The 24,625-nt window shown below is 39.4% G+C and overlaps 2 protein-coding genes across 4 annotated transcripts in view; one reads left to right on the top strand and one right to left on the bottom strand.

Annotated features, from left to right (window-relative positions):
• Nucleotides 1–217: 217 nt before the first annotated feature.
• RBBP4 (RB binding protein 4, chromatin remodeling factor) lies at nucleotides 218–12,895 on the top strand. 2 transcript variants are annotated; one of them, XM_004371989.2, is made up of 12 exons: nucleotides 218–331; nucleotides 915–1,062; nucleotides 3,132–3,277; nucleotides 8,713–8,886; nucleotides 9,418–9,533; nucleotides 9,646–9,806; nucleotides 9,900–10,026; nucleotides 10,137–10,214; nucleotides 10,812–10,888; nucleotides 11,005–11,062; nucleotides 11,154–11,264; nucleotides 11,908–12,895. In XM_004371989.2, exons 1-12 carry the CDS (start codon nucleotides 316–318, stop codon nucleotides 11,971–11,973), a joined length of 1,278 nt encoding a protein of 425 aa, XP_004372046.1. In that variant the 5' UTR covers nucleotides 218–315; the 3' UTR covers nucleotides 11,974–12,895. The 2 variants fall into 2 exon arrangements, with proteins under 2 accessions (XP_004372046.1, XP_023583045.1); XM_023727277.1 differs by lacking the exon at nucleotides 218–331 and adding an exon at nucleotides 636–762.
• A 675-nt stretch (nucleotides 12,896–13,570) lies between these two features.
• The window catches only part of SYNC (syncoilin, intermediate filament protein), a 21,507-nt gene continuing 10,452 nt past the window's right edge, over nucleotides 13,571–24,625 (bottom strand). Inside the window, exons 3-4 of one of the 2 annotated variants that reach the window (XM_004371987.2) lie at nucleotides 15,365–15,489; nucleotides 13,571–13,948 (exon numbers count right to left, since the gene is read on the bottom strand). In XM_004371987.2, the coding sequence (XP_004372044.1) occupies nucleotides 13,873–13,948; nucleotides 15,365–15,489 (201 nt within the window). In that variant the 3' untranslated portion in view covers nucleotides 13,571–13,872. Of the gene's footprint in view, nucleotides 15,238–15,364; nucleotides 15,490–24,625 lie in introns of both variants that reach the window. The other variant, XM_023727276.1, reaches the window with a different exon arrangement.

Raw genomic sequence — 24,625 nt, 5'->3', positions numbered from 1 at the left:
TCCCGCCAGCCCCCGCGCGCGCGCAAACGAAGGAAGTCGGCTCTAGGCTGTGTGGGGGAGGGGGCGGAGCGCGCGCCTCGGTCCGGCGAAAAGCAACTCTGCGCGTCTGGATAGGCTGCGAGCGCAGCTCCCCCGCCTACCCCGCCTTTCGATGTGCTCGGATTGGCCGATGTTGGCGCGAAGGTGCGCGAGTCGGGCCTCACGCAGGGGCAGCAGGAAACAATAGAGGCCGCGCGCGCGGAGCGAGCGCCCGCAGCTTCCCCGCCCCTCCCGCAACGTTCGACCCCCAGCTCCCTCCCGGCTCGCCTGCCCGCCATGGCCGACAAGGAAGGTGAGGGTGCTAGGGCTGTCCCAGAAGGGCCAAGGGGTGCCGCGGCTATGCTGCGGCCTCGACACGGCCTAACACTGAGGGCAGGCCCGACTTTGCTTAGTGCGGTTACCAGCGTCGAAGGCATGAGGATAAATTTCCCCGCGGGGCGGGCTAACGGCGCGCTAGTACCTCTAGAGGGGGTGCCTGTCGCAGCAGGGTGTTTCGTCCCTCCCCTAGCAGCCCGGCGGCCTCCCCGCGCTCCTTGTCAGCCTTTTCCGCCCTTTCCGGGGCCTCCCTGCACTGCTCCCTACCCCCAGGGGTTGGTGTTCGGGCCTCCTTGCCGGTCGTGTAGACTAGCCGCGTACGAGAACGTACCCCGAAGGCCTAGCGCAGCGAACGGGTAACGGAGTGTCGGACTGCCATGACCCGAGAGTGGTTCTGGCCCCACGAAGGTAGAGAGGGGGAGTTGGTGCCTCTGCCTAGGGAGGATTTGGACAAACTCCTCGCCGTTTCAGAATCAGAACCCAGGGGCCATGCTGGTAGTGCCGTGTGTACTTGATTTCCGTTCGTTTGCTAACCTCGTTTATTTTTTTTATTTTTTTAGCAGCCTTTGATGATGCTGTGGAAGAACGTGTGATCAACGAGGAGTATAAAATATGGAAAAAGAATACCCCTTTTCTTTATGATTTGGTGATGACCCATGCTCTGGAGTGGCCCAGCCTAACTGCACAGTGGCTTCCAGATGTAACCAGGTGGTGTAAATCTCTTAATACACTTAATCTCTTAATCTCTTTTTGTGTGTTCTCATTGTAGGTTTTTACATTGATCCCTCCACGCCTTATTTCTGTCTGTCTAGTCACTTGGAGAAGGCACATGATCAAAACCTATTGGTGACATTTTTTCTAGGCTAGAATATACGGCAGAATGTAAAAATATTTTGTGATTTATCTGACGAGAAAAAACACATGGGTGGTGTCTTTCTCTGATAACTGAATAGGCGCATTAAACAATTGTAGTTGACCGAGTAATAATGTAAAACTTGTCAGCTTTCAAAAAGTATCATCAGGAGTCCAGTTCATTCAACAAAATATTTGAACCCTCACAGTCATTGGTATTAGCTGGTTAATACAAAAAGGAACATGACATGGTATCTGCCTTCAAGGAGCATATAGTCAAAGTGGCAGACGTAAACTAACAGTTATATGTGGTGAGAGCTTCTTAGGATACTTGGGGAGGGGGTGGGAACCGTTGCCATGGAGTGGATTCTAACTCATGGTAACCCCATGTGTTATAGAGTAGAAGTGCTTCTTAGAGTTTTTTCAGCTATAACCTTTATAGAAGCATATCGCCAGGACTTTTTTCTGCAGCACTGCTGGTTGAGTTTGAACCAGCAACCTTTAGCTTAGTAGCAAAGAGCAAACTGTGATACCAGAGGCCTTTATCTCTAATAGAGAAAATTATTTAATTTTCTTTGCGTATATTGGGGGTCCTATGGTGCAGTTCTACTCTGTCCTGTAGAGTCACTGTGAGTCGGAACTGCTCTATGGCACCTAACAACAACAACAAATATGTCCCAGATATCACGGTACAAATTTTGATAAGACACCTTTCCTGCCTTGATTTCACGTGTATAAAGTGGAACACTACAAAGTAATTATAATTATCATAAGAGTAGCATAGATAAAATGATCAGAGGAAGGAAAAATTACCTCAATTTGGGGCATCAGGAGAGGCTTCTAAGAGGAAGTGTCAATCTGAAGATGGAGATGAATTTGGATAATAGACATCTAAAGTTTCAGCAAAACCAGTGTGCCTGTTATGTTATATACTTAGTAACAAAATTACTTTAAAAACTCAGATCTTTAGAAATCAGGATATTTGCCACATGATTATTAGATTATAATTCAGCTCAGCTAGTAGAAATTTAACATGTAAATTTTGTTAGTAACTTAAGAATGAGACTGCTACCTTCACGTGGGCATAAAGAAAAATGTATTGTTAGATAACACCATAATAAACACCTAGAAATTTAAAGTTGCAACTTACATTATCATGACCGAGAGTTCTCACGTTCAGCTGATTATCAGAATTACTTGGTGAGTTCAGAAGTAAGTGGAGTCATTTCTGTAAGGAGTTCTCAGTGGTAGTTAACAGAAAGACATTACAGAGTACTTGAAAAACAGCTGAATGGCGATTCCAGATTGACTATCGTGTTCTAAAATAGGTATGTTGAACCAGTGGATCCCAAGTGTTGGCCACCCCAGACCTTCTAAATCATTCTGGAACCCATATTTTTAAAAAGCTTCCCAAGTAATGTAGTGATTAGCCAGGGTTGGAAAGCACTGAATTAGACTAAATTCTCCAAGGCTAAAATCTCCGCACTGTCGTTTTAGTAGCTTTCTTCTTTGATAAACTTTCTGCAGTGTTTGTCATTAGTCCCAAGTTCCCTTTCTTCCTTTTTTTTTTCCATTATACTCAATGTAACAATGTTAAGTACTGATGTATCCGACAATTGTTTTTCTTTTCAACCTATGGTAAAGGCTGAGTAGTTAATCCATTAGCATTTTTACTTTTTCCTCAAAGTTATTCTAAATTTTTGGCCAAGTTAAGAAATACTTTACAAAATTAAGTATTATGTATTCCTTCTTGTACTCAGCCCTATGGGAGATACATTAAAAGTAGAAGATACGGCTTTTAATGACTTTCTCTTCTCAAAACTGGTTGTAGTAATAGAATCTTTTGCATCCGTGTATATATAACTGACATGGTGGTCTCCATTGGTGTTACTAATTTGAATAATGTTTGTGCATTGCTCTTACAGACCAGAAGGGAAGGATTTCAGCATTCATCGACTTGTCCTGGGAACACACACTTCAGATGAACAAAACCACCTTGTGATAGCCAGTGTGCAGCTCCCTAACGATGATGCTCAGTTTGATGCGTCACACTACGACAGTGAGAAAGGAGGTAGGAATTCTAAAGATGGAAGAGGGAATGGTGTGTGGGTTATATTTTTCATCTTTAAATTATCATAAAAAGGATGTACAGTTTGATAAAGTAGCTTCTCAAGTTAGAAACAAGATTTAAACTTGGGAAAGCCTGAGTTTGCAGTATAGATATTAAGTTATATTAGTCATAGGTGCCAAAAGAAATACTTCACACACTTTATTCTGTAGTTTTGTTGTAAACCTTTCTCTATTAATAATTGGTGGTATAGGACTTTATAGAATTAAAAGAAACAAAAATTTACCATATATTACTGCTGTGCATGCATGTATTCTCAATAGGGACGGTATGGCCCCTAAGGGAATAAAAATTGGTTTGTGGGGGTGTGAAAACAGTCTTACTCTATATATAAATCACACATGTACATACAGGATATTGGTGGTATTAAAATTTCATCAAGGGTTGAGGGGATGTAAGAGAGGGGAAGTCTTAAAAGGTTCCTTGTTGTTACCATCAAGTTGGCTCTGACTGAGGGGAGGTGATAATGAAAAAAGGGTTGAGAAACACTGGCTTAAATTATCCTTTCCGGGTTTGAAGTGGTAGAAATGACTTACCATGACACTTACTACATATATAAAAATTAAATTTATATTGCCATTTAATTATATCCTATTTTTAGGATGTAACTCTAAAGATTTGATTGCTTCTCTTTCCCTTTCAGAAGAGGTAGGAATTGTTTCTTTTATTTTCCTCAAATTCGAATTATTAGAACATAGAGGACAGGCTTTCATTGACAGTTCTGCTCTAAATAATGGATGTTAATGTTTTTTATATTAGATTTCTCCTGATTAACATATTTTGTTCTTTTATCTAAATTCTTTCGGGCTCTCATTATTTGTCAGGATTATAATTGTACAGTTAGTCATTTGATCATTCCATATTTAGCTTAGTCTGGTGCAGAATGCAAAATAAGTTCTTAGGATTAAGGTCAGCAATTGTGATTTTGTCACTGACCTAAGTGTGTAACAATAGGATACAATTACTGAGAAATGATTCTGTGGCTAGGCATTTGTAGTGGAGGAGAAAGAATGGCTAGAAACCCTGTTGTACCACTCAGTTGTGTGGTTTTGGGTAAATCATTTAGCCTGTCTGAGCCTTAGTGTTTTTCTGTTAAATGAAGCTACATTGTTTTTAAGTAGGATTTTTTGGTTATTTAGGCACAAAACAAATATTTTCACCAGTAATACAGTAAATTGTAAGAAGATAAATATAAAATGAAAGAACCCTGCAAACCTACTCCTTAGAGATCACTGTTAAATTGATACATAGTTTTCTGAATGATTTGTCTCACGTATTGGATCACTCATTCAACAGGTATTGTTGAGTGCTTATTGTATGTCAGGCATTTTTCTTGGTGCTGGAGATACAGCAAAGAATATACAATGCAGGTTTGTGATTGGCTTTTTTAATTTTTCTTTGTAGTTTCTAAGTGAACGTTTACGATTCAAGTTAGTCTCTCATACAAAAATTTATATGTACATTGTTATGTGACCCTCACTGCTCTCTCTGTACTGTGACAGCACACTCCTCCTTTCCACCCCTGATTTAGAAGCTATAAATTTTAAGTTGTCAGACTTACATCCTCCAGATTTTGTGTCATTTGAAAGGCTTTCCGCATTCTAAGATTTTGAAATATTCATCCACTATTTTCTTCTGGTACTTCTACATTTTTACCATTAAAACTTTGATTCTTTTGGTGTTTGTTTTGGTGTTAGATAAGGAATAGGAATCCAAGCTTTTTTTTCCAAGTGGTTAGTTTTGTTTTGAATACTGTTTAGGGACTATTTCCCCGCTAGTTTAAAATGGTATCTTTTAACATTTACTAAGTGGCCATATATACTCAGACCTTTTCCTGGTAACCTAGTTTTGAGTATCGTCAAACCATTTGCTTTTAATGTTCTGATGAGACCTTTTCGTCCTTAGCTAATGCTTAATAATACCAGTAATACATCAGATAATGACTGTATAAATCATTATTTAGTCCTCACAAGGAAACTGAGGCTCACTAGAGATTTTGTAACTTGCTCTAAGGTTTCATAGCATATCTTCTCCCATTCCTTCCTTTTCCCTTCTAAAAAATCTTTTTCAAGACCAGATTTACTGGCCTAAAAGGACACTGGAGAAGCCCCGAAAGTATGGCCCCCAGACACCCTTTTAGCTCAGTGGTGAAATTATCTCCGAGGTTCACCGTTCAGCCTGGGAGTGGACAGCCCCATAAAACCAAATGAGACTAACGAGGTACAGTAGTCCAGTGACAAGGGCCAGAAGGCAGAAGGGGACAAGGAAGCTGGTGATAGGGAACCCAAGGTTGAGTAAGGATATTGTTGATGTGTTGTGAGATTGTTAACCATTGTCATAGGGCAACATTTGTAGTAACTGTTAAAGGAGAAACTATTTTGTTCTGTAAGCCTTCATCTTAAGTGAGAATAGCAGCACAATTGGAAGAGTGTAGTCAATGTCACTGAACCGTGCATGTAGAAATTTTTGAAATGGTGTATCTTTGGCTATGTGTATTTTCACCAAAAAGGTTGAGAAGTTTGAGGGTTGACATGTTGTGGGGTTGTTAACCAACGTCATAAAACAATATGTGTACTACTGTTTCATGAGAAACTATTTGTTCTGTAAGCCTTCACCTGAAGTACAATTAAAAACAAACAAACAAACAAAATCTTTTTCAGATTTCTGGATAGGCTTGGTGCTTAAAATGGAGCTGCTGCCTACATATGGTCTCAACCGTGGTGGAACGAGAGATATCCAAATGTCTCTTAAACTTTCTTGGGAGGTCATTAGATTAGATTCAGCCTGGCTGTTGTCACATTTTAAATCTGAAAGTGATTTAAAATTTTTTATTTCGTACTTTGTTACCGAGATCTTCAAATATCAACAAGCTTATTTTTAGCATCTTATTTGGAGAGCTGGTTTTGTATTTAAAAAAAGGAAATTTTTAGTCTTTTTGTGTGAATTATGTATAATCTGTTGTTGGAAATCATGATGAAATATTTTGCATGTTTGACTCAGAATGTTAGAAATTATTCTTGTTAGTTTCAAAATGTTTATGGGCTTAAAACAAAAAGTGGTTTGGTGGTGGAAATCAAAATGGTGGTTAACTCATTTGTAGGGGTGCAATATTGACTGGGAACAGCATGCGAGCGTTTTCTGGGGTGCTGGAAATGTTCTGTATTTTTATTAGGGTGGTAGTTCCCCTGGGGTTTGAAGCTGGACACTTAAAGAGATTTGTGCCCTTTGCTATATGAATGTTATACCTCCGTTAACAGCAACAACAAAAGTTTTATGTGGAGAGGAGTAAACGCTATGAACATATATACTTTAATATTCATTCAATTTATTATGAATTGATATCTCAGTTTGTCTTTTCCTACTTTAAATTTGGCCTTTCTTGTATCAGCTTCAACTTGGTAGCCCCTAGTTAGGAATTGTGAATCTTCTTGTTATTTGTTATTATTGTGCTTTCCTGTACCACTAGGGAAATTCTCAGTTTAGTATATGCCCAGTACTGAAATAACTCACATTAGGTAATGATTACCCCTTGCTCTGTACCAGCTATTGCTTTTCCCTTGTTGTTGGTGCCTCTTTTTTAGCAGTTGTTAGGCATTTTTTGTCATATCATGTATAGCTGTGTGCTTATCTCCCCACATTTAGACTAAAAGTTCCTTGAGATCACATATCGAGCCTTTTGTGTGCATTGTAGGTGCCTTTTCAACTAACTTCCTGGAAAAAAAATTCATTTAATACGAGTTTGGGGTTTTTTTCCCCCCTCTCCTCTACAGTTTACCTTGAACTTTTTTAGCCCGTTTGAATTTGCTTCAAAGTTATTTTGAAGTTGAAAGTTATCTAATATGCCAACCATATTACCCATGTATGTCCTTTGCTTTTTGGAAAGGTTTTGTCCTTCAAAAAATACTTGTATAAGCACACTATTGTCAGAGTATTTTTATTTATACTTTCTCATTTAACTCTTACAACTTCTTTACTTTATGGAGAAGATATTTGAGGCTCAGAGAAATTGAGGGCCTTCCCCAAATCACCAACCTAGTAAGTAACAGAGCCTATGTTAGACCTAGGTCTGACTCTGATTTTGGAGCTTTTTCTACCTTATCGTGCTGTATTCTGTAATTCTTTGACTCATCATCAACTGTCTTTGTTTATATGTTGCTTTGCCAAGATTTATATAGTCACAAATTATATTGTTACACATTTTATAATGGTACTTGGGAGGACTCTCTAAGTGCATAACAGTAGTCAAATATGAATAAAAATGTTTTTGTCTGGTGCTTGCCTACCTGCTTTATTTCACCCAAGGACTTTGGTTGGCAAGTGTAAGTGGGAAGTTAGGAAAATAGAACTAGCTGCTGTGGCTCTGTTTTTCCTCACTGGACTAAGAAATGCTACAAGGAGAAGATAAGGTGTACTGGTATTTCAGAAAGGTCATCGCAGACTAGAGCTTCAGATAAATAGTGTAGGAGGAACTCTAGTGCCTAACACACTGTGTACTTGTTATTTGTTAAAATAGTAACCTAGATTTTATTTATTCAACGTACATATTTGGTACTTTAAATAAGATTTGAAAACTGCTTATTCAGAACCTGCTTTTGAAGTGGAAGTCTTTTTTTTAGTTTCAGATAGTAATATGATACGTCTTATTAGGGGTATAATTACTTGGAGTCATCGTAGGTATAGCTGAAGGAGTACTAGATTTGGAATCAGAAAAATAGGGATTCACCCCGAGAGTATGGCCCCTGGACACCCTTTTAGCTCAGTACTGAAGTCACTCCCGAGGTTTACCCTTCAGCCAAAGATTAGACAGCCCCATAAAACAAAACGAGACTAATGGGGCACATCAGCCCAGGGACAAGGACTAGAAGGCAGGAGGGGACAGGAAAGTTGGTAATAGGGAACCCAATGTGGAGAAGTTAGAGTGTTGACATGTCATGGGGTTGTTAACCGATGTCATAAAATGTTATGTGTATTAACTGTTTAATGAGAATCTATTTGTTCTGTAAACCTTCATCTAAAATACAATTTTAAAAAAAAGTTACATTAACCAAAAAAACTGTAAAAAGAAAAATAGGGATTCATTTTGGCTCCCATTTATTAGTCAGGTCACCATAAGCAAATTACTATAGGTACTCCGAATTTTTATTTCCTTATCTAAAATGGAGATATTTTGTCTGCTGTATAGAGTTATGGTAAGAATCAAATAAAATAAGCATGAAAGCACTTTATAATGGTAACAAGTATCTAGATTATTTCTAACATTACACCATTTCTTGAGGAGAAGCGCATTCTCTGTGTCCTTACACTTGGAGTGGCATATATAGATAGAGTAGTTCTTGCTTTGTCCTCATTTGGAATTAATTCATTTATCTTATTTGCAGAATTTGGAGGTTTTGGCTCAGTTAGTGGAAAGATTGAAATAGAAATCAAGATCAACCATGAAGGAGAAGTAAACAGGGCCCGTTATATGCCCCAGAACCCTTGCATCATTGCAACAAAGACTCCATCCAGTGATGTTCTTGTTTTTGACTACACGAAACACCCTTCTAAACCAGGTATCTACCGTTTTCTGTTCAGACACAAATAATCACTATGGGAATACATTGCTCCTCTCAATCTGAATTTGATTGCTCCTTATTCTTTGTATAATTTAATATCTTATAATTGATACTGATATGTGTGGGTATTCTTTATTCGTGCCTCTTAACTGGAAAAAAAAAAACTTCTTTACATGGAACCGAATAATGGTGCAGCTTAAGCATTATATATTTGATCATAATGGGTTCTGTGTTGCTTATAAACATTAAGCGCGTGAGACCTCTTGATCAAAATTCCATTATACAGTGAAACCGTGAGAGCTGGAACTCGATGGGACTGCCTTGTCTTTCTGGGTCTCGCAAGTTTTCTGCCTTTGACAGCATGCAGTCTTATTACTTATCGCTCTCTGTTAGCGGAAAGTATTTGATTTGTTTTTCTCTGACAGGTTTCTGCCTCACACAGGTTCCAGCTTTTGCAGGTTTTACTGTACTTAGTAGACCCAAAGACCCAGTAGACAGTATAGTCTCAATGTGTCCGTTACTTTGCAGACCCTTCTGGAGAGTGCAACCCAGACTTGCGTCTCCGTGGACATCAGAAGGAAGGCTATGGGCTTTCTTGGAACCCAAATCTCAGTGGGCACTTACTTAGTGCTTCAGATGACCATGTGCGTATCCTTCTCATTTTGAAGCAAATCTGGGCTAATTATCAGTCGGTTTCTTTTGGGGGTAGGGTAGGGGTAATCTTCCTTTTATGTAATGGTTAATTTTGCATTTAAGACCATCTGCCTATGGGACATCAGTGCTGTTCCAAAGGAAGGAAAAGTGGTGGATGCAAAGACCATCTTTACTGGTCACACTGCAGTAGTTGAAGATGTTTCCTGGCACCTGCTCCATGAGTCTCTGTTTGGGTCAGTTGCTGATGATCAGAAACTTATGATGTGAGTAAAATCCTCCCCTCCCCCCTTTCATATATTAAGTTTTACCTTTAGTCACCCATTTCAAAATTTTTGTTTTCTGTTTTTTTGCTGAAGCTGGGATACTCGTTCAAACAATACTTCCAAACCAAGCCACTCAGTTGATGCTCACACGGCTGAAGTGAACTGCCTTTCTTTTAATCCTTACAGTGAATTCATTCTTGCCACAGGATCAGCTGACAAGGTCAGTTTGATATACTTTAAGAGAAAACATGATGAATTTCTCCAGCTTCGCCCTCCCCGCTTTATAAAATGATACTGATTGCTCTTGCATTTTTTTTCTTCTTTACATAGACTGTTGCTTTGTGGGATCTGAGAAATTTGAAACTTAAGTTGCATTCCTTTGAATCACATAAGGATGAAATATTCCAGGTAAGAGAAAGTAATGCTATCAATCTTTTTTTTTTCTAAGGAAAACTTGGATGTGTGTATCCCATTGTTATAAGTAATAGAAATCTTTCATATGCCTATGCCAGTCCCTGTGGGACTTGGGATTGTTTTTCCTCCCTTGTTGTTTCTATACTTTCTCCAGTTGGTCGTTGACCTACATTGTTGAGGTGTTAAGAAAACCAGTACCTGGTTACTTTATTGGCCTTGCTACCAGCACTTGTCTTTTCACTTATCTCCATTCCTTTGTTCTTTGACATGTCTATTCATTTCTCAATTTGAGCCTAATTCTGCCTCATCAGTTTAAACTCTTAACACGCAAAACCCTCTGACTGAATTCAAGAAATAATCGCTGTACTGTGTTTAAACCTCTTTGCAAGGGCACTATGAAGGATACATCAGTTTAGTAACAGGTTGTTTTCATAGAAGAAATTATATGATCTTGGTGTCAGTTTTAACTATAGTGTATAGTACTTGGACTTCCCTTTTATTTAAAGCTTTTTAAAATTATTAAATATAATTTTAGGTAATTTTCCCTAGTTTGTTAATTCATGGCTTTCCTGTTTTCCTTCCTATGTGTAGGTTCAGTGGTCACCTCACAATGAAACTATTTTGGCTTCCAGTGGTACCGATCGTAGGCTGAATGTCTGGGATTTAAGGTAAGTGTGTTGTTAGCTACTCTGTCCATGGAGTTTTGTTTTTTGTTTTTAATATTTTCAGAAGGTAGTTACTCAGGGTAAATCTGTTTTGACTTTTTAAAATCTTTCTGCTCTAGTAAAATTGGAGAGGAACAATCCCCAGAAGATGCAGAAGATGGGCCACCAGAGTTATTGGTACGTTACCAACATCATGCACTTTTGGAATAACCTGTAATTTAATATCCTCTGTCTGTTTTTCATATCTTTTGTATCTTCTCTCTTTCAGTTTATTCATGGTGGTCACACTGCCAAGATTTCTGATTTCTCCTGGAATCCCAATGAACCTTGGGTGATTTGTTCTGTATCAGAAGACAATATCATGCAAGTGTGGCAGATGGTAAGTATTCGGTTATTTGTTTGGGGGAGGTACATTGTAAGAAATAAGACATAATATCACCTCATATTTCTATATTTAATGAATACAGCTGGCATATCTGTTTGGTTTATTCCCAGATGTGACACTAATTCTTGTCTGCCATGTCTTCCAGGCTATTGTTTTCAACTGCCAGCTCTTTACCTTTATTTGATTGTCCGATGGTATCTCAAATTCATTGGTACAACTTACGTTTCTCTCCTCCCCTTCTCCTTACTCCCCTTTCCACTTCCTGACTTCTCTATTTTCTGTATGGAGCCAATATTTTTTAAATTAACCAGACTTGAAAACTCAAGAGTTCTCTTCCATTGTTTATTCATCTCTAGGTCTAGTTCACTTAACCAAATTTTATTGCATCTTTTTCTGCAGTGTTTCTCCTGTCTGTCCTCATCTTAGAAACACAAACACAAATGCCCAACTTCCTGCTTCTACTCGACACCCTAGTTTTTTGGTCAGGTTCTCATCAACACTTTCTGGAGTATTGCAGTGGGCTCCTAATTGTTGCCTTGTCTCCTCTTTATCCCCATTTTGCTAGCATTTAAATCTTTCGGAGTAATCTTCGTGTTTCCTAAATACCCTTTTCTGTTTCATTTTTGTTTTTTGGCAGGCAGAGAACATTTATAATGATGAAGACCCTGAAGGAAGTGTGGATCCAGAAGGACAAGGGTCCTAGATATGTCTGTACTTGTGATTTTAGACTCCCCTTTTTTCTCTCAACCACGAGATTGATTTTAACACTGGTTTTGAGACAAGACTATGTTTGGCTATCCCTTTGTAGGTACCATCAACAATGCTATTAGCCCAAACAGTGGGTGTTTTCTAAATGTTAACTGGGAGACTTGATTTAGCAAAGCCACAGACTTATATTTAAATTTTCTTCAGGAATTTCTAGAAACAAACCCAGGTCTGAAGTAGCTACAGAAAGGGGAAGATAGTGTGTGGTTATTTTTCTTCTTATGCTGTAATCCCAAGTTTTTCAGACTCATTTAAGTAAAGGCTAGAGTGGGTAAGGAATATAGAGCCAAGTGAGGTAGGTGTCTGAGCCATGACGTGTAATACTGCAGGATGTCATTTTTATTCAGGAAACAGGAGATTCGAGTCATATAGATTCCTACTCTACAGTCTTCACACCTGACTTGCCATAATGCACATTTTCCTACGTAGACCAGTCTCCTCTCCGTTTCTCCAGTTAAGTCAGAACTTTATTCTACATGTTCCTCTGTTCCCCCATATATTTTTGCTTGTTAGTGTATTTCTTAAACTGATTTCATATTATTTCTTTCCTTTCTGTGAAATGGTTGGGTTTTTTTTTTTAAACTTGGGACCACCAAGTTGTAAAGATACAATGTTTTTACCTGACAGTTGTACCCCAGGTAGACTGTTCAGTTAAGTTGAGAAGAGTGAATCAATAGCTGATATTTGTTTTTAAAATTAAATTAATCCTGGATAAGAGTTGCTTTTTTTTTTTAGAAGTTAGTCCTTGACCACTAGTTTGGTACCCTTTCCCTTTTGGGTGACCTGTTTCACCAGCAGGCCTGTTACTCTTCATGACTAACTGTGTAAGTGCTTATAATGGAATAAATTGCTTTTCTACAGAACCCCATGCTGATGGGTTTTATTTAGTATATAACATTCATCAAACACCACTCTAGCTTCTAGATGTTCAGGTGACAGTTATTCTCCATGATTTTTTTGACTATCAAAAGCAGAGTTAAATATAATGGACCCAGAGCTATTAAAAAAAAAAAGCTTTTTATTCCTTCCCCAGGAAAGTGGAAGACATAAAACACTGAATCAGAGGTGCATGGATTATTCTTTGATTTTTTTTTTTTTTTTAAAAAAAAAAAACATCTTTTGAAGTCTGTTGCCCATCCTTCCCTAAAGAACTACATGGGCTTTCAAGAATGTCAAAGGCAGTGTGGTAGAGAGAATTTAAGGCAAAATTTAAATTTGGAAAAGGTGCTTGAACCTTTTCTCAGAGGTTGAATCTCCCCAGTGTGTTTTCTACTGGGGTCTGTACTTAGAGGTCAGAGATAGTAGGCAGACTCTGACACGTCACTAAGTGCCATAAGTTAAGACCTCTAGGAAAATGTGAACAGCCTTAACCTTTAGATTAAAATCTGAATTGGTTCCTTCTTTTAAAGTAATACTCATGGCACAAAAGAATTCAACTTGTAAACCCATGTAATGAAAATCAGCTGCCTTCTTTACCCCATCTGTGGCCCCCCCCCCCCCCGCCAAAAAAAAAAAGGGTTTTGATTTGGGTCAACACAAGGCAAGGTACATTCTTGACACTGCAAGGTGTGTCTGTACATTCATCCTTAACTTGGTGTGCAGGTGAGGGCTGCTGCTGGAGGACAGGAGGCTCGCTTTTCCATTCCTGAGTGACTGAGATCAGTACCAGCAGCCTGTGAAATAGAATCCCACTGGGGGTTGACTGGTATTCTGCTTGCAGCCAACCCCAGAATCTTTTTAAACACATCAGCTGGTATTTGTAGTTTTCACGGGGCAAATTGTTTGCCAAGTTCCTGGCACTCTTGTCTGTCTGTAGGAAAGTATGTCCAAAGGGTACTTAGTGATCCTTTGCTAAGAAGTTTTTTTTTGTTGTTTCTGGGTTACAGATTTGGCCATAGATTTCTAAACAGCCCCTGTAAGGTCAAGAGAAAAAAAGATTGTTTATACTTTCTGCAACTTGAAAGGATACAGTAGAAAGTTTATAGTGAACTTCTGAAGTTTAGTTTAATGCAGGCTGTGTTGCAGAGAAGTTGATAGAGTATGATGCATATAAGATTGGGGATGGCTTTCACCTGGCAAATATTTGAGTGCCTCCTATTTATAAGACAGAATGAATGGTAACCTATGTGTTTGTGACAGAAAGGAGCTAGCTAAAAATTTTCTCTGCCCAAGTTAACTTTATACAGTTATTACAATGCCTGAAATTCTGTCGTTTCGTTGCTTTGGATTAATCATTGCCTTTTCTCTGTTACATTTTTAATCTTATCCACACTCAGCAGATCATTTTCCTCAATTGCAAGGTTCTGGTCATCTCCCAAACAAGTGTTAATCAGTTTTGTCTGGATAAAATATAGTAAAAGAAAATCCTAGTAAGTTAGCAAAAGCATCAATTATAATAGTTGCTTGTGAATTTGTATTCAAGATGTAAGTTTAAATGGGAAGTTAAAAATAAAGTTTATGGGTATCTATCTAGTATATGATGTGACACAAGACTTTCTTTTATTCTTAGTGTCTTTATCTAAGATGGACTGTAGAGTTTTATAAAGAACATGAGAACACTATTAGTAAAATATTGGGGGAGGGATCCTCAACTGAATGTTGTTCATTTTTGTTATATTAACCAGATGTATAAATGCAATATTTTGCCTACTTTGTTAAAGACAGAGTGAATAGGGCATCAAAGTGGGATGTTAGCCAGTACTTCATTGGTCAGAAAGATGGCTTCAGGTTTGCCAGCCACTCCCCAAAAGTCAGAAATATGAGCAGCTTTGCCACTCCTGCCCAAAATGATAGCCATTGCATAATTTATTGTATATGAGGTGTGTTGCTTATTTCACATTAAGCAATAATTCTCCCCCTGCCCATAAATACCTTCCTTCATCAGCTGTTTTTATGACTCACAGATTCATTTGTCCTTCTCCTTGGCCTCCTTTGTCTGAATTCTGATAACAGAACTGCTTTCTCTGCCATTTTAAGAGAACAGTTTATGAATGGCGGGTGGGATGGGAAAGTGAGAATGCAGAGAGCCTAGATGGTTAATCCTGTTACAGAGTTCCTCGTGATAATTAGGGCATGTGTTGAGTCCTGCTTAGAAATTGAGACATTCCAAATGAACCCTGAATATTTGAACCAAGCATTTTCAATTTCACCTCTCTGAGAAGTAGGAGCCTCAGCCTTTTCCAGGCTCTTGGGTAGCATAGCCCTTTAAAAAAAGCCATTTTCCATCTGTTCATGGATAAGCACAATTTGCAAATCATTTTCCCCTGAGCAGTGTCTGTCCTCCCTACCATCCCCCTCAGCCAGTGATTTGGGTGGCAGCAAAAACTGACTTATACGCTGAGAGCTCTTCAGCGAGGCTGATCCTTAGCTGCTCCATCTCTTTGTTCTTCTGCTGCTGGAGTTGCACCCCACTTCTTAACTGCCTCTGTCGTTCTTCCATTTCCTCCAGCTGTTCCTGCATGAGAGGGTCCAGAACATTTCTAATGAACCAGACAATAAAAATTCGACACTGTATTATTTATAAAGCACTTTTTTATACATAATTTAATCCTCATAACAGTATTGAGGTTAATATTTTATAGATTAAGAAACTGAGGTTCAAAGAGGGTAAGTGTCTTGACAGAGTGACACTCCTTTTGAAAATGTGACCTGAAAGGACTCTTGCCTGTTAAACACAGTTGACTTAATAGAATCCTGGAAAGAGTGGACACGTACTCTGTTTCACAGTCTTAAATGCTGTTGGGGAGGATTTTGATCTCGGTGAGCTGAGAGTTTCATATACTTCTATACGCAAGTTTGCTTCAGTTAAGATAATTTTTATAATAACAGTTTATGTTAAACTAAGTTTATGGAAACAATTTTTTAAAATATGGGGTAGATTTCTAGGAGAGTTGCACAACTAATGGAAGTCTATTTAGACAATACTTGGGTTTGTCGTTTGCAGGAAAAGCTGTCAATAATTGAATTTATTTTTTTCCACTGTCTTATTTTGTATTCTTCGTGCTGGTTTGTTTTAGTTTTTGGTGGAGCTTCTTGAAGATCAGATATTATTTCCGTTTAGTATTTATCTTAATATCATATGCACATAAAGTCTTTATTAGTAAGGATGATGGCTATCATAGTTAATTTCCTGCATCCTTTATTTATTATACAAAAAGACTTTGTGAATTTGTTCAGAAGTTCTCTTAAGTTGGTAAGACGAAGATGCTATGCCCAGGAGCCCCTCAGGAGCCTTCAGATAACTGTCCATTTCCCATTCTGCCAAGACCAGGCTGGGGTGCATTCTGTAAGTTGTCTCTGCCCAGGATTAATGCCTGAGGGATGAGGTAAGGAAGATGTCAGCAAGTCAGTCTCTGGCTTAGCTGCTAGCTGGCATGAATCCTTAAGGAAGCAGCAGGGAATTGGGGTGGGGGGGCAGTTGAGAAGTTGGAAGGTGTATTTTAAAGGGCCAGTGACTTCCTCAGATTTTGAGGGACGATAAGATAGGAATCTAGTTTGGGTACGTGCTATTATTAGAGGACCTAAATAATATTTCTCTGAGTCATCCTTGGTATTGTACCTGTGACACATTAATCTGCAGTGTTTGATATTCTGGCTGAATGTCAGCTTTAATCAACTTTGTCAAAAAGCTGATTTTTTTTAGCACCCAGCCACACTTTGGCACCATAAAGAGAGATGCATCCTCACCACATATAAGTGAATAACTAACATACCTCTGTGCCCCAATTTCCCAAACCTCACTACATAGCAAACCTGTTACTTTGGTGAGGCATGTAAGTACGTGCTCGGGAAGGCAATCTGCACCATCGTTGATTAGTTCTGATAGAGATGAACATTGTCACTGGAATAAAGGAGTGATTGCAAATACTAGCCTTAAGAACACTCCGGTCTTTCCAGTTCTGTGTAGCACCACTAGTTTAACTTTCCCAAAATTGTTTTATCACCTCAAAATCCTTCAAAGGCTTTCCACTTTTATTGGGTATTCAGACCCCCTCTAATTTGACTCTTACTCTAACTTGAACCTCTATTACTCTTCCATATGAACTTCTCCAGCCTGCACTGTCCAGAAGCCACTAGCCCCATGTGACTGTTGAGCACTTGAAATATGGCTAGTCCAAATGGAGAAGTGCTGCAAGCATCAAATACACAGCAGATTTCTAAGGCTTAGTATAAAAAATGTAAAATATCTCAATTTTTTGGTAATATTTTTTATTTGATGGATTAAATAAAATATATTAAATCTCACATTTCTTTTTACATTTTTTTAACATGCCTACTAAAAAATCTCGGAGCCCTGGTCACATAGTGGTTAAGAGCTCAGCTGCTAACCAAAAGGTTGGCAGTTCAAATCCACCATTGCTCCTTGGAAATCCTGTGGGGCAGTTCTACTGTGTCCTGTGGGATTGCTATGAGTTGGAACTGACTCGACGGCACCTAACAACAACTAAAAAATGTAAAATGATGTTTGTGGCTTGTATGATATTTTTTTTGGACAGTGCTGCTCTAACCTGACCAACTCATAGATCTCTGACTTTGCTCCTGCCATTTCTCTAACCTAGACAGCCTACCCCTTTCTCTCTGCCCCCCATCCACATCCTGCCCATCATTCAAGGGCCAGTGCGTGTCAGTCTTCAGTGTCCCCAATACCAAATCATCATGCCTTCCTCTAATCTCAGTAGCACTTTTATTGGCAATATTCCCAGTTTAATTTTCTACTTGAGTTCTACTTAGGCCCAAGACAGAAAAGATACAGTCTCTACTTTCAAAAGGGGAAACAAATAATACGGTGTGACAGGTGCTGTGGAAACACTGGAGAAGTATCACACAGGGTGTCAGGGAAAACTTTCCAGGAAGAAATGAAACTTTTGAGTCTTAAAGGATAAATAGATGTTAGTAATAAAGGGGGAAAAGAGTTCTGGTCAAATGTACAGTCATGGTATTATGGGGAAATGTGGCTCATTACAACTGCAGGTAATTTTGAGGTGGCTGTGGGGAGGTGAAAAGAGGGAAGGCACTTGGCATCTGCTCCCTTATATTGCTATTTGTCTTTCTATTCATATCTAACTTCTTATCAGACTGTAGGCTCCTAGTTAATACGTGCATTGCCCTACACAAAATGCTTGTTGATGTGAAGTATTCAGATAGCTATTACCTATTTCAGTTAACAGCGTGGGGAATCGACCAATCTCAAGCCAAAAAACCTTGAGATATTTTCAGCAAATCCCTCACCCCACCCACTGTAACCAGTCACCAGAACGTACTTGTTTTACCTCAGAAATTTCTCACATAATCTTTCCCTCAGAAGGTCTAAGTGATTTTTCCAGGCTCTCAGTCTGCATTCCACATTGCCATCTAAATAGTGTGAACATATTTGCCAGGTACCATGGTAAATGAGTGCTTTACAAACATTAACTTGTTTATTCCTTCAGACAGCCCTAGGAGGGGATAGTGTTATTAGTAATCCCATTTTACATGTGAGGGAGCTGAGTTACAGAGGTTAAGTAATTTGCCCAAAGTTAGTTTCGCTGTTAGTAAGTGGTAGAGCCAGAATTTGCCGTAGACAGGCTTAGAGTTCATGCTCTTAAGCACTCTGTTGCTTTTTTAAAAATACATATATATATATATATATATATATATATACCTACATACACACACGTATATAATTATCATTACATCATGTCATGCCTAAAAATCGTGGTTCTTCAGTCGTTTTCAGACTGTTTTCTGTGAATCCCCAGGAGTGCGCCAAATTAGAATGTCCATGCCTCCCCGGTCAGAGAGCAGTTCTATTTCTACCTGTTTTATATATTGACATTCCATGTAAAATTTTGTTTTGGGGAAAAGTGTGTGGCTTTGGAAACAACCCTTTTTGAAAACCACTGACCTAAAGAATACATAGAATCCTTTAAAATCTGGTTTTGATCCCGCCCCAGCCTCATCTCTCTACTTCTCAACATTCCTGGTGATCCAGCCACACTGAGCTGCTCACTTCCCATAACAACATGTCATTTTGTGTTTTCATGCTTTTATACAAGCTGTTCCCTCTGCCTGGAATGTTTTTCCCTTGTCTGCCCAATGAATTTATTCCTCAAAACCCTGCTCAAATACCTTGTAGTTGTGAAGTGTAGACCTGAGCTAAATTGCTCAGAGTCAAATGCTTGCTCCATCCTTTCCTAGCTGTATAACCTTGGACAAATACTGCTCTGTACCTCACCTCTGTTTTCTCATTTTTCAGGTGCTGCCAGTAGAGTTCATAACTACCTCATAGAGCTGTAAGGAATAAATGGGTTATTATTACATGCAAAATACTTCACATGCCTTGCCTGGCATATAGCAAGTGCTCAAAAAGTGCTAGCTATTGTTAACCTTGTATGAAATTTCCCTTTGCATCCCCAGGCAGGTGTAATCATTTCTGCTTCATCAGTACAGTGCCTTATTCCTACAAGTATGACTGCTTATCACATTGAGGTATATTAATTATTTCATTAATTCTAAGACACTTCTCACATTTTAACATCTCCAAATCAAGATGCATCTTAAAACCAACAGTGTCTTAGATTTTATAAAATACGTCAATTTTTACCTGGTATCCCTCCTGGATTGCAGACTCTTTGATAGCAGGAACCCCACCTTTCTCATCTCTGTATTGTCAACACTTAGCTCACAGCTTGGTACATAGTAAGTAGGCACTTAGAGAATAATCTGGTGAATGAGTGAATGATGATGGTAGTGATTAAAGAGGTAAGGTTTGCAATTGGTAATAGTGGAACATAGCTTAAGGATTAAAGGGGCACCATTGAAAAGTAATCCAATGTCATAGTTGACCTTTGGCAAACACAGTTTAGGGCGCCATTTCAGAAACAGTTGGGTCCTTCAGACCTTGATTCCTGCTTTAATTGTGGTACAGCAATAGGATAAGTTCATATCAAGAATGTATTTCAGTAAAGGGCATTTATACAAAGTCAACAGCCAACATCATCCTAAATGGAGAGTCTGAAAGCATTCCCTTTGAGAATGGGAACCAGACAAGGATGCCCTTTATCACCACTCTTATTCAACACTGTGCTGGAGGTCCTAGCCAGAGCAGTAAGGCAAGAAAAAGAAATAAAGGGCATCCAAATTGATAAGGAAGAAGTAAAAGTGTTCCTGTTTACAGATGATATGATCTTATACACAGAAAACCCCAAAGAATCCACAAGAAAACTACTGGAACTAATAGATTTCAGCAAAGTATCAGGATACAAGATAAACATACAAAAATCAGTGGGATTCCTCCACACCAACAAAGAGAGCCTCGAAGAGGAAATCACCAAATCAATACCATTTACAATACCCCCCAAGAATATAAAATACTTAGGAATAAATCTAACCAGAGACATAACAGACCATATGCAATGAAAACTACAGGACACTATTGCAGGAAACCAAAAGACACCTACATAAATGGAAAAACTACCTTGCTCATGGATAGGAAGACTCAACATTATGAAAACGTCAGTTCTACCCAAAGCGATCTACAGATACAATGCAATCCCCATCCAAATTCCGACGACATTTTTTAACAAGATGGAGAAACAAATCACCAACTTCATATGGAAAAGGAAGAGGTCCCGGATAAGTAAAGCATTACTGAAAAAGAAGAACAAAGTGGGAGGCCTCACACTAAGTGTTTTTACAACCTATTATACTGCCGTAGTAGTCAAAACAGCCTGGTACTGGTAGAACAACAGACACACAGACCAATGGAACAGAATTGAGAATCCAGATGTAAATTCATCCACCCATGAGCAGCTGATATTTGACAAAGGCCCAAAGTGTTAAATGGGGGAAGGACAGCCTCTAAACAAATGGTGCTGGCATAACTGGATATCCATCTGCAAAAAAAAATGAAACAGGACCCATACCTCACACTATGTACAAAAAACTAACTCAAAATGGATCAAAGACCTAAATATAAAATTAAAATCTATAAAGATCATGGAAGAAAAAATGGGATAACACTAGGAGCCCTAATACATGGCATAAACAGAATAGAAACCATAACAGTGCACAAACACCAGAAGAGAAATTAGATAACTGGGAGCTTCTAAAAATCAAACACTTATGCTCATCAAAAGACTTCACAAAAAAAGTAAAAAACCTACAGACTGGGAAAACATTTTTGTCTACAACATACCCGATCAGTGTCTAATCCCTAAAATCTACAAGATACTGCAAAACCTCCACAACAAAAAGACAACCCAATTAAAAATGGGCAAGGGGTATGAACAGACACTTCACCAAAGAAGATATTCAGGTGGCTAACAGATACATGAGGAAATGCTCAGGATCATTAGCCATTAGAGAAATGCAAATCAAAACTACAATGAGATATCATCTCACCCCAACAAGGGTAGCACTAATCAAAAAAACGCATAATAAATGTTGGCGAGGTTGTGGAGAGACTGGAATACTTAAGCACTGATGATGGGAATGTAAAATGATACAACCACTTTGGAAATCAATTTGGCACTTCCTTAAAAAGCTAGAAATACAAGTACCATACAATCCAGCAATCTCACTCTTGGTAATATATCCTAGAGAAATGAGAGCCGTAACACAAATAGATACATGCACACCCATGTTCATTGCAGCACTGTTCACAACAGCAAAAAGATGGAAACAACCTAGGTGTCCATCAACAGACAAATGGATAAACTATGGTACATGCACAGAATGGAATACTATGAAACAATGAAGAAAACTGACGAACCTGCAAAACATCTGACAACATGGATGAATCTGGAAGGCATTACGCTGAGTGACATTAGTCACCAAAGGACAAATAGTGTATGAGACCATTATTATAAGAACTCAAGAAAAGGTTTAGACACAGAAGAAAACATTCTTTGATGATTATGAGGGTGGGGAGGGAGGGAGGGAGAGGTGAATTCACTAACTAGATAGTAGACAAGAATCACAGATGAAGGGAAGGACAACACACAATACAGGGGAAGTCACCACAACTGGACTAAACCAAAAGCTAAGAAGTTCCCTGAACACAACCAAACACTTCGAGGGACAGAGTAGCAGGGGCTGGGTCTGGGAACCATGGCTTCAGGGGACCCCTGGGTCAATTGGCATAACAAAGTTTATTAAGAAAATGTTCTGCATCCCAATTTGGTGAGTGGCGTCTGGGGTCTTAAAAGCTAGCAAGCGGCCATCTAAGATGCATCAATTGGTCCCAGCCCACTTGGAGCAAAGGAGAACGAAGAACACCAAAGACAGGACTTCCGGCAACATGGCACTCTAGGCAGAAGCACCACGCCGTTCCTCCACAGCAAAGATGCGAAAAACAGAGAAAACCACAATCCTGAAACCCTAAACATCAAATGAAGAGAGAAGGAACTCAGCCAAGCACCAAATGGAATAAGAAACTGATAGAGAACAGAGAGTGAGGAGACATACTGGAGAGGTCCGCCATCTTGGACTCCTACCAGAGACCAGCAAATAGGGGGTACGAGAAAGCTTCACAGAGCTTCCAGCAGGAGACAGAACAACCAGTAACTGGCAATATACGCTTTCCCACCCACCACCCTTCTTCATCCCCACACAGCCTCCTCTGCTTCCCGTGGCCACAGTCTCTTGGCTGCGAAGCACTGGCTGCTTGGATTCCACCCACCCGCACTGGCCAACTCCCTGAGTGCCATTTGTTGGCTGCTGGTGTTGCTTTTTCCCACTTCTTTTGATTTCTTCCTTACCTCTCACCGTCTCCCCCTCCTTTCGCTCAAATACCTGCGCCATCTTTGCTTCTTCCTGAGAGGCTATGGAGCTCCATTTGAGTTTGGAACTGCTTCCTGGTCTGTGCTGCCACGCTGGTGGGATCCTGGGGCTTTTTTGTTTGTTTTTTCTCAAGTTGGAGCCTGTCCTGGCCGGGCAGTGCTATGCAGCTTGGGACCTACCCCATCAGCTTGCACAGACGCACAAAGGGGTCCCTGAGGGCATTTCTATTTTCATGGCTTTTTTTTTTTTTTCCCCCTGTTTTTTTGGGGTATTTTTCTTCTTTGTTTGTTTGTTTTAATTTTTGTTTTGTTTTCCCTCTTTTTCCCTTTTTGTCTTCATTACTCAGTTTCTTATCTCTCTATACCTTCCTTCTCTTCCTGTCCCCTGAATACCTGGCGCTGAGTAACTCTGTGCCTTCTAGCCAGGCTGTACTTCAACACCTGAGAACAACTTCTGCAGACCTCATAGCTGCACCGGTGGGATCCCTGGGAGCTTTGCTGTTCTTTTTCTTTCTAATTTTTATTTATTCATTTTTTTTTTCTTCTTCCTCTTTTTGATTTTCTCCATTTCATAGTCTCTCATCTCTCCACTCCGATGGCAAGCTCCCCTAGTACTCTTTTTTGTTTGTATGTTTTTGGCTCCTGTTCCTCTCTCCTCTCTCCCATATCCATCTTAGCTCCACACATCACAATCTCCCCCCTCCATCCTGCCTACCTGTACCATGCGCTTAACATCACACCACCAAACAGCACAGGCACGGCCTACTGGAACCTGCCTTGCACTGACTACTGACCCGCCCTGGTGGCTGTAGTAAGTGCCACAAACAACCCATCCCAGCAACTCCTCTTCAGCTAGACCTGCCCTGCTGTACCATATCTGACTGACTGACCCTGCCAGTTGGAGAAAGAGGTGAAAAGTATCGTGCCCACAGACAAGCAAACAACAAAGAATACACAGCCCGCCTGCTCAGACATAGCCAGGAAAAAAAGGACAAAACAAATCTACAATCAATAAACGAGAAAAATTACTACTGAATGCCTCGAAGACAGCAGACAATATCAAAACATTTACAAAAACATGACAGTATGGTTCCAGTAGGCATCTAAAATAAAACACCAGATGACTTTTCAGTAGAAGAAAAGGCACTAGAACTACCTGATAGGGAATTCAAATCTCTAATGCTCAGAATTACCCAAAAGTTGAAGCAAAAAGCAGACAAAAATGAGGAAAAACAAATTCATGGAAAATACAGACCAAAAAATGGAAGAATTCAGGAAAATAATACAGGAACAAAATGCCAAAATAAATTCACAACTAAAAATCATATAGAAACAACAAATAGAAATCCAAAAGATAAATAAGATTTCAGAAATGGACAGTGTCATAGAAGGGCTGAGGAGCAGATTTGAAACGGTGGAAGACAGGATCAGCGGAATTGAAGACAAACACTTGGATACAACTCTGAGGAAAACTCAGAAAAAAGAACAAAGAAAAATGAAGAAACCCTGAGAATTATGTGGGATACAATCAAAAGCAAAAATTTTCAAGTGATCAGAGTTCCAGAACAGGGAGAAAACAGAAAAGACACAGAGGATCATTGAAGAACTGCTGGCAGAAAACTTCCCCAATATCATGAAAGATGAAAAGTTGGCCAGCCAAGAAGCTCAACAAACCCCATATAGTGTAGACCTCAAAAGAAAATCACCAAAGCATATCATAAGCACATTCGCCAAAACCAAAGAATCCTGAGAGCAGCTCGTGAAAAACAAGAAGTCACATACAGACTAAGCTCAGATTATTCGGCAGAAACCATGCAGGCAAGAAGGCAA

Source organism: Trichechus manatus, unplaced genomic scaffold (assembly GCF_000243295.1).
Source record: "Trichechus manatus latirostris isolate Lorelei unplaced genomic scaffold, TriManLat1.0 scaffold00015, whole genome shotgun sequence".
NCBI classification, from domain to species: Eukaryota; Metazoa; Chordata; class Mammalia; order Sirenia; family Trichechidae; genus Trichechus; species Trichechus manatus.
This window is presented reverse-complemented; position numbering and strand designations above follow the sequence as displayed.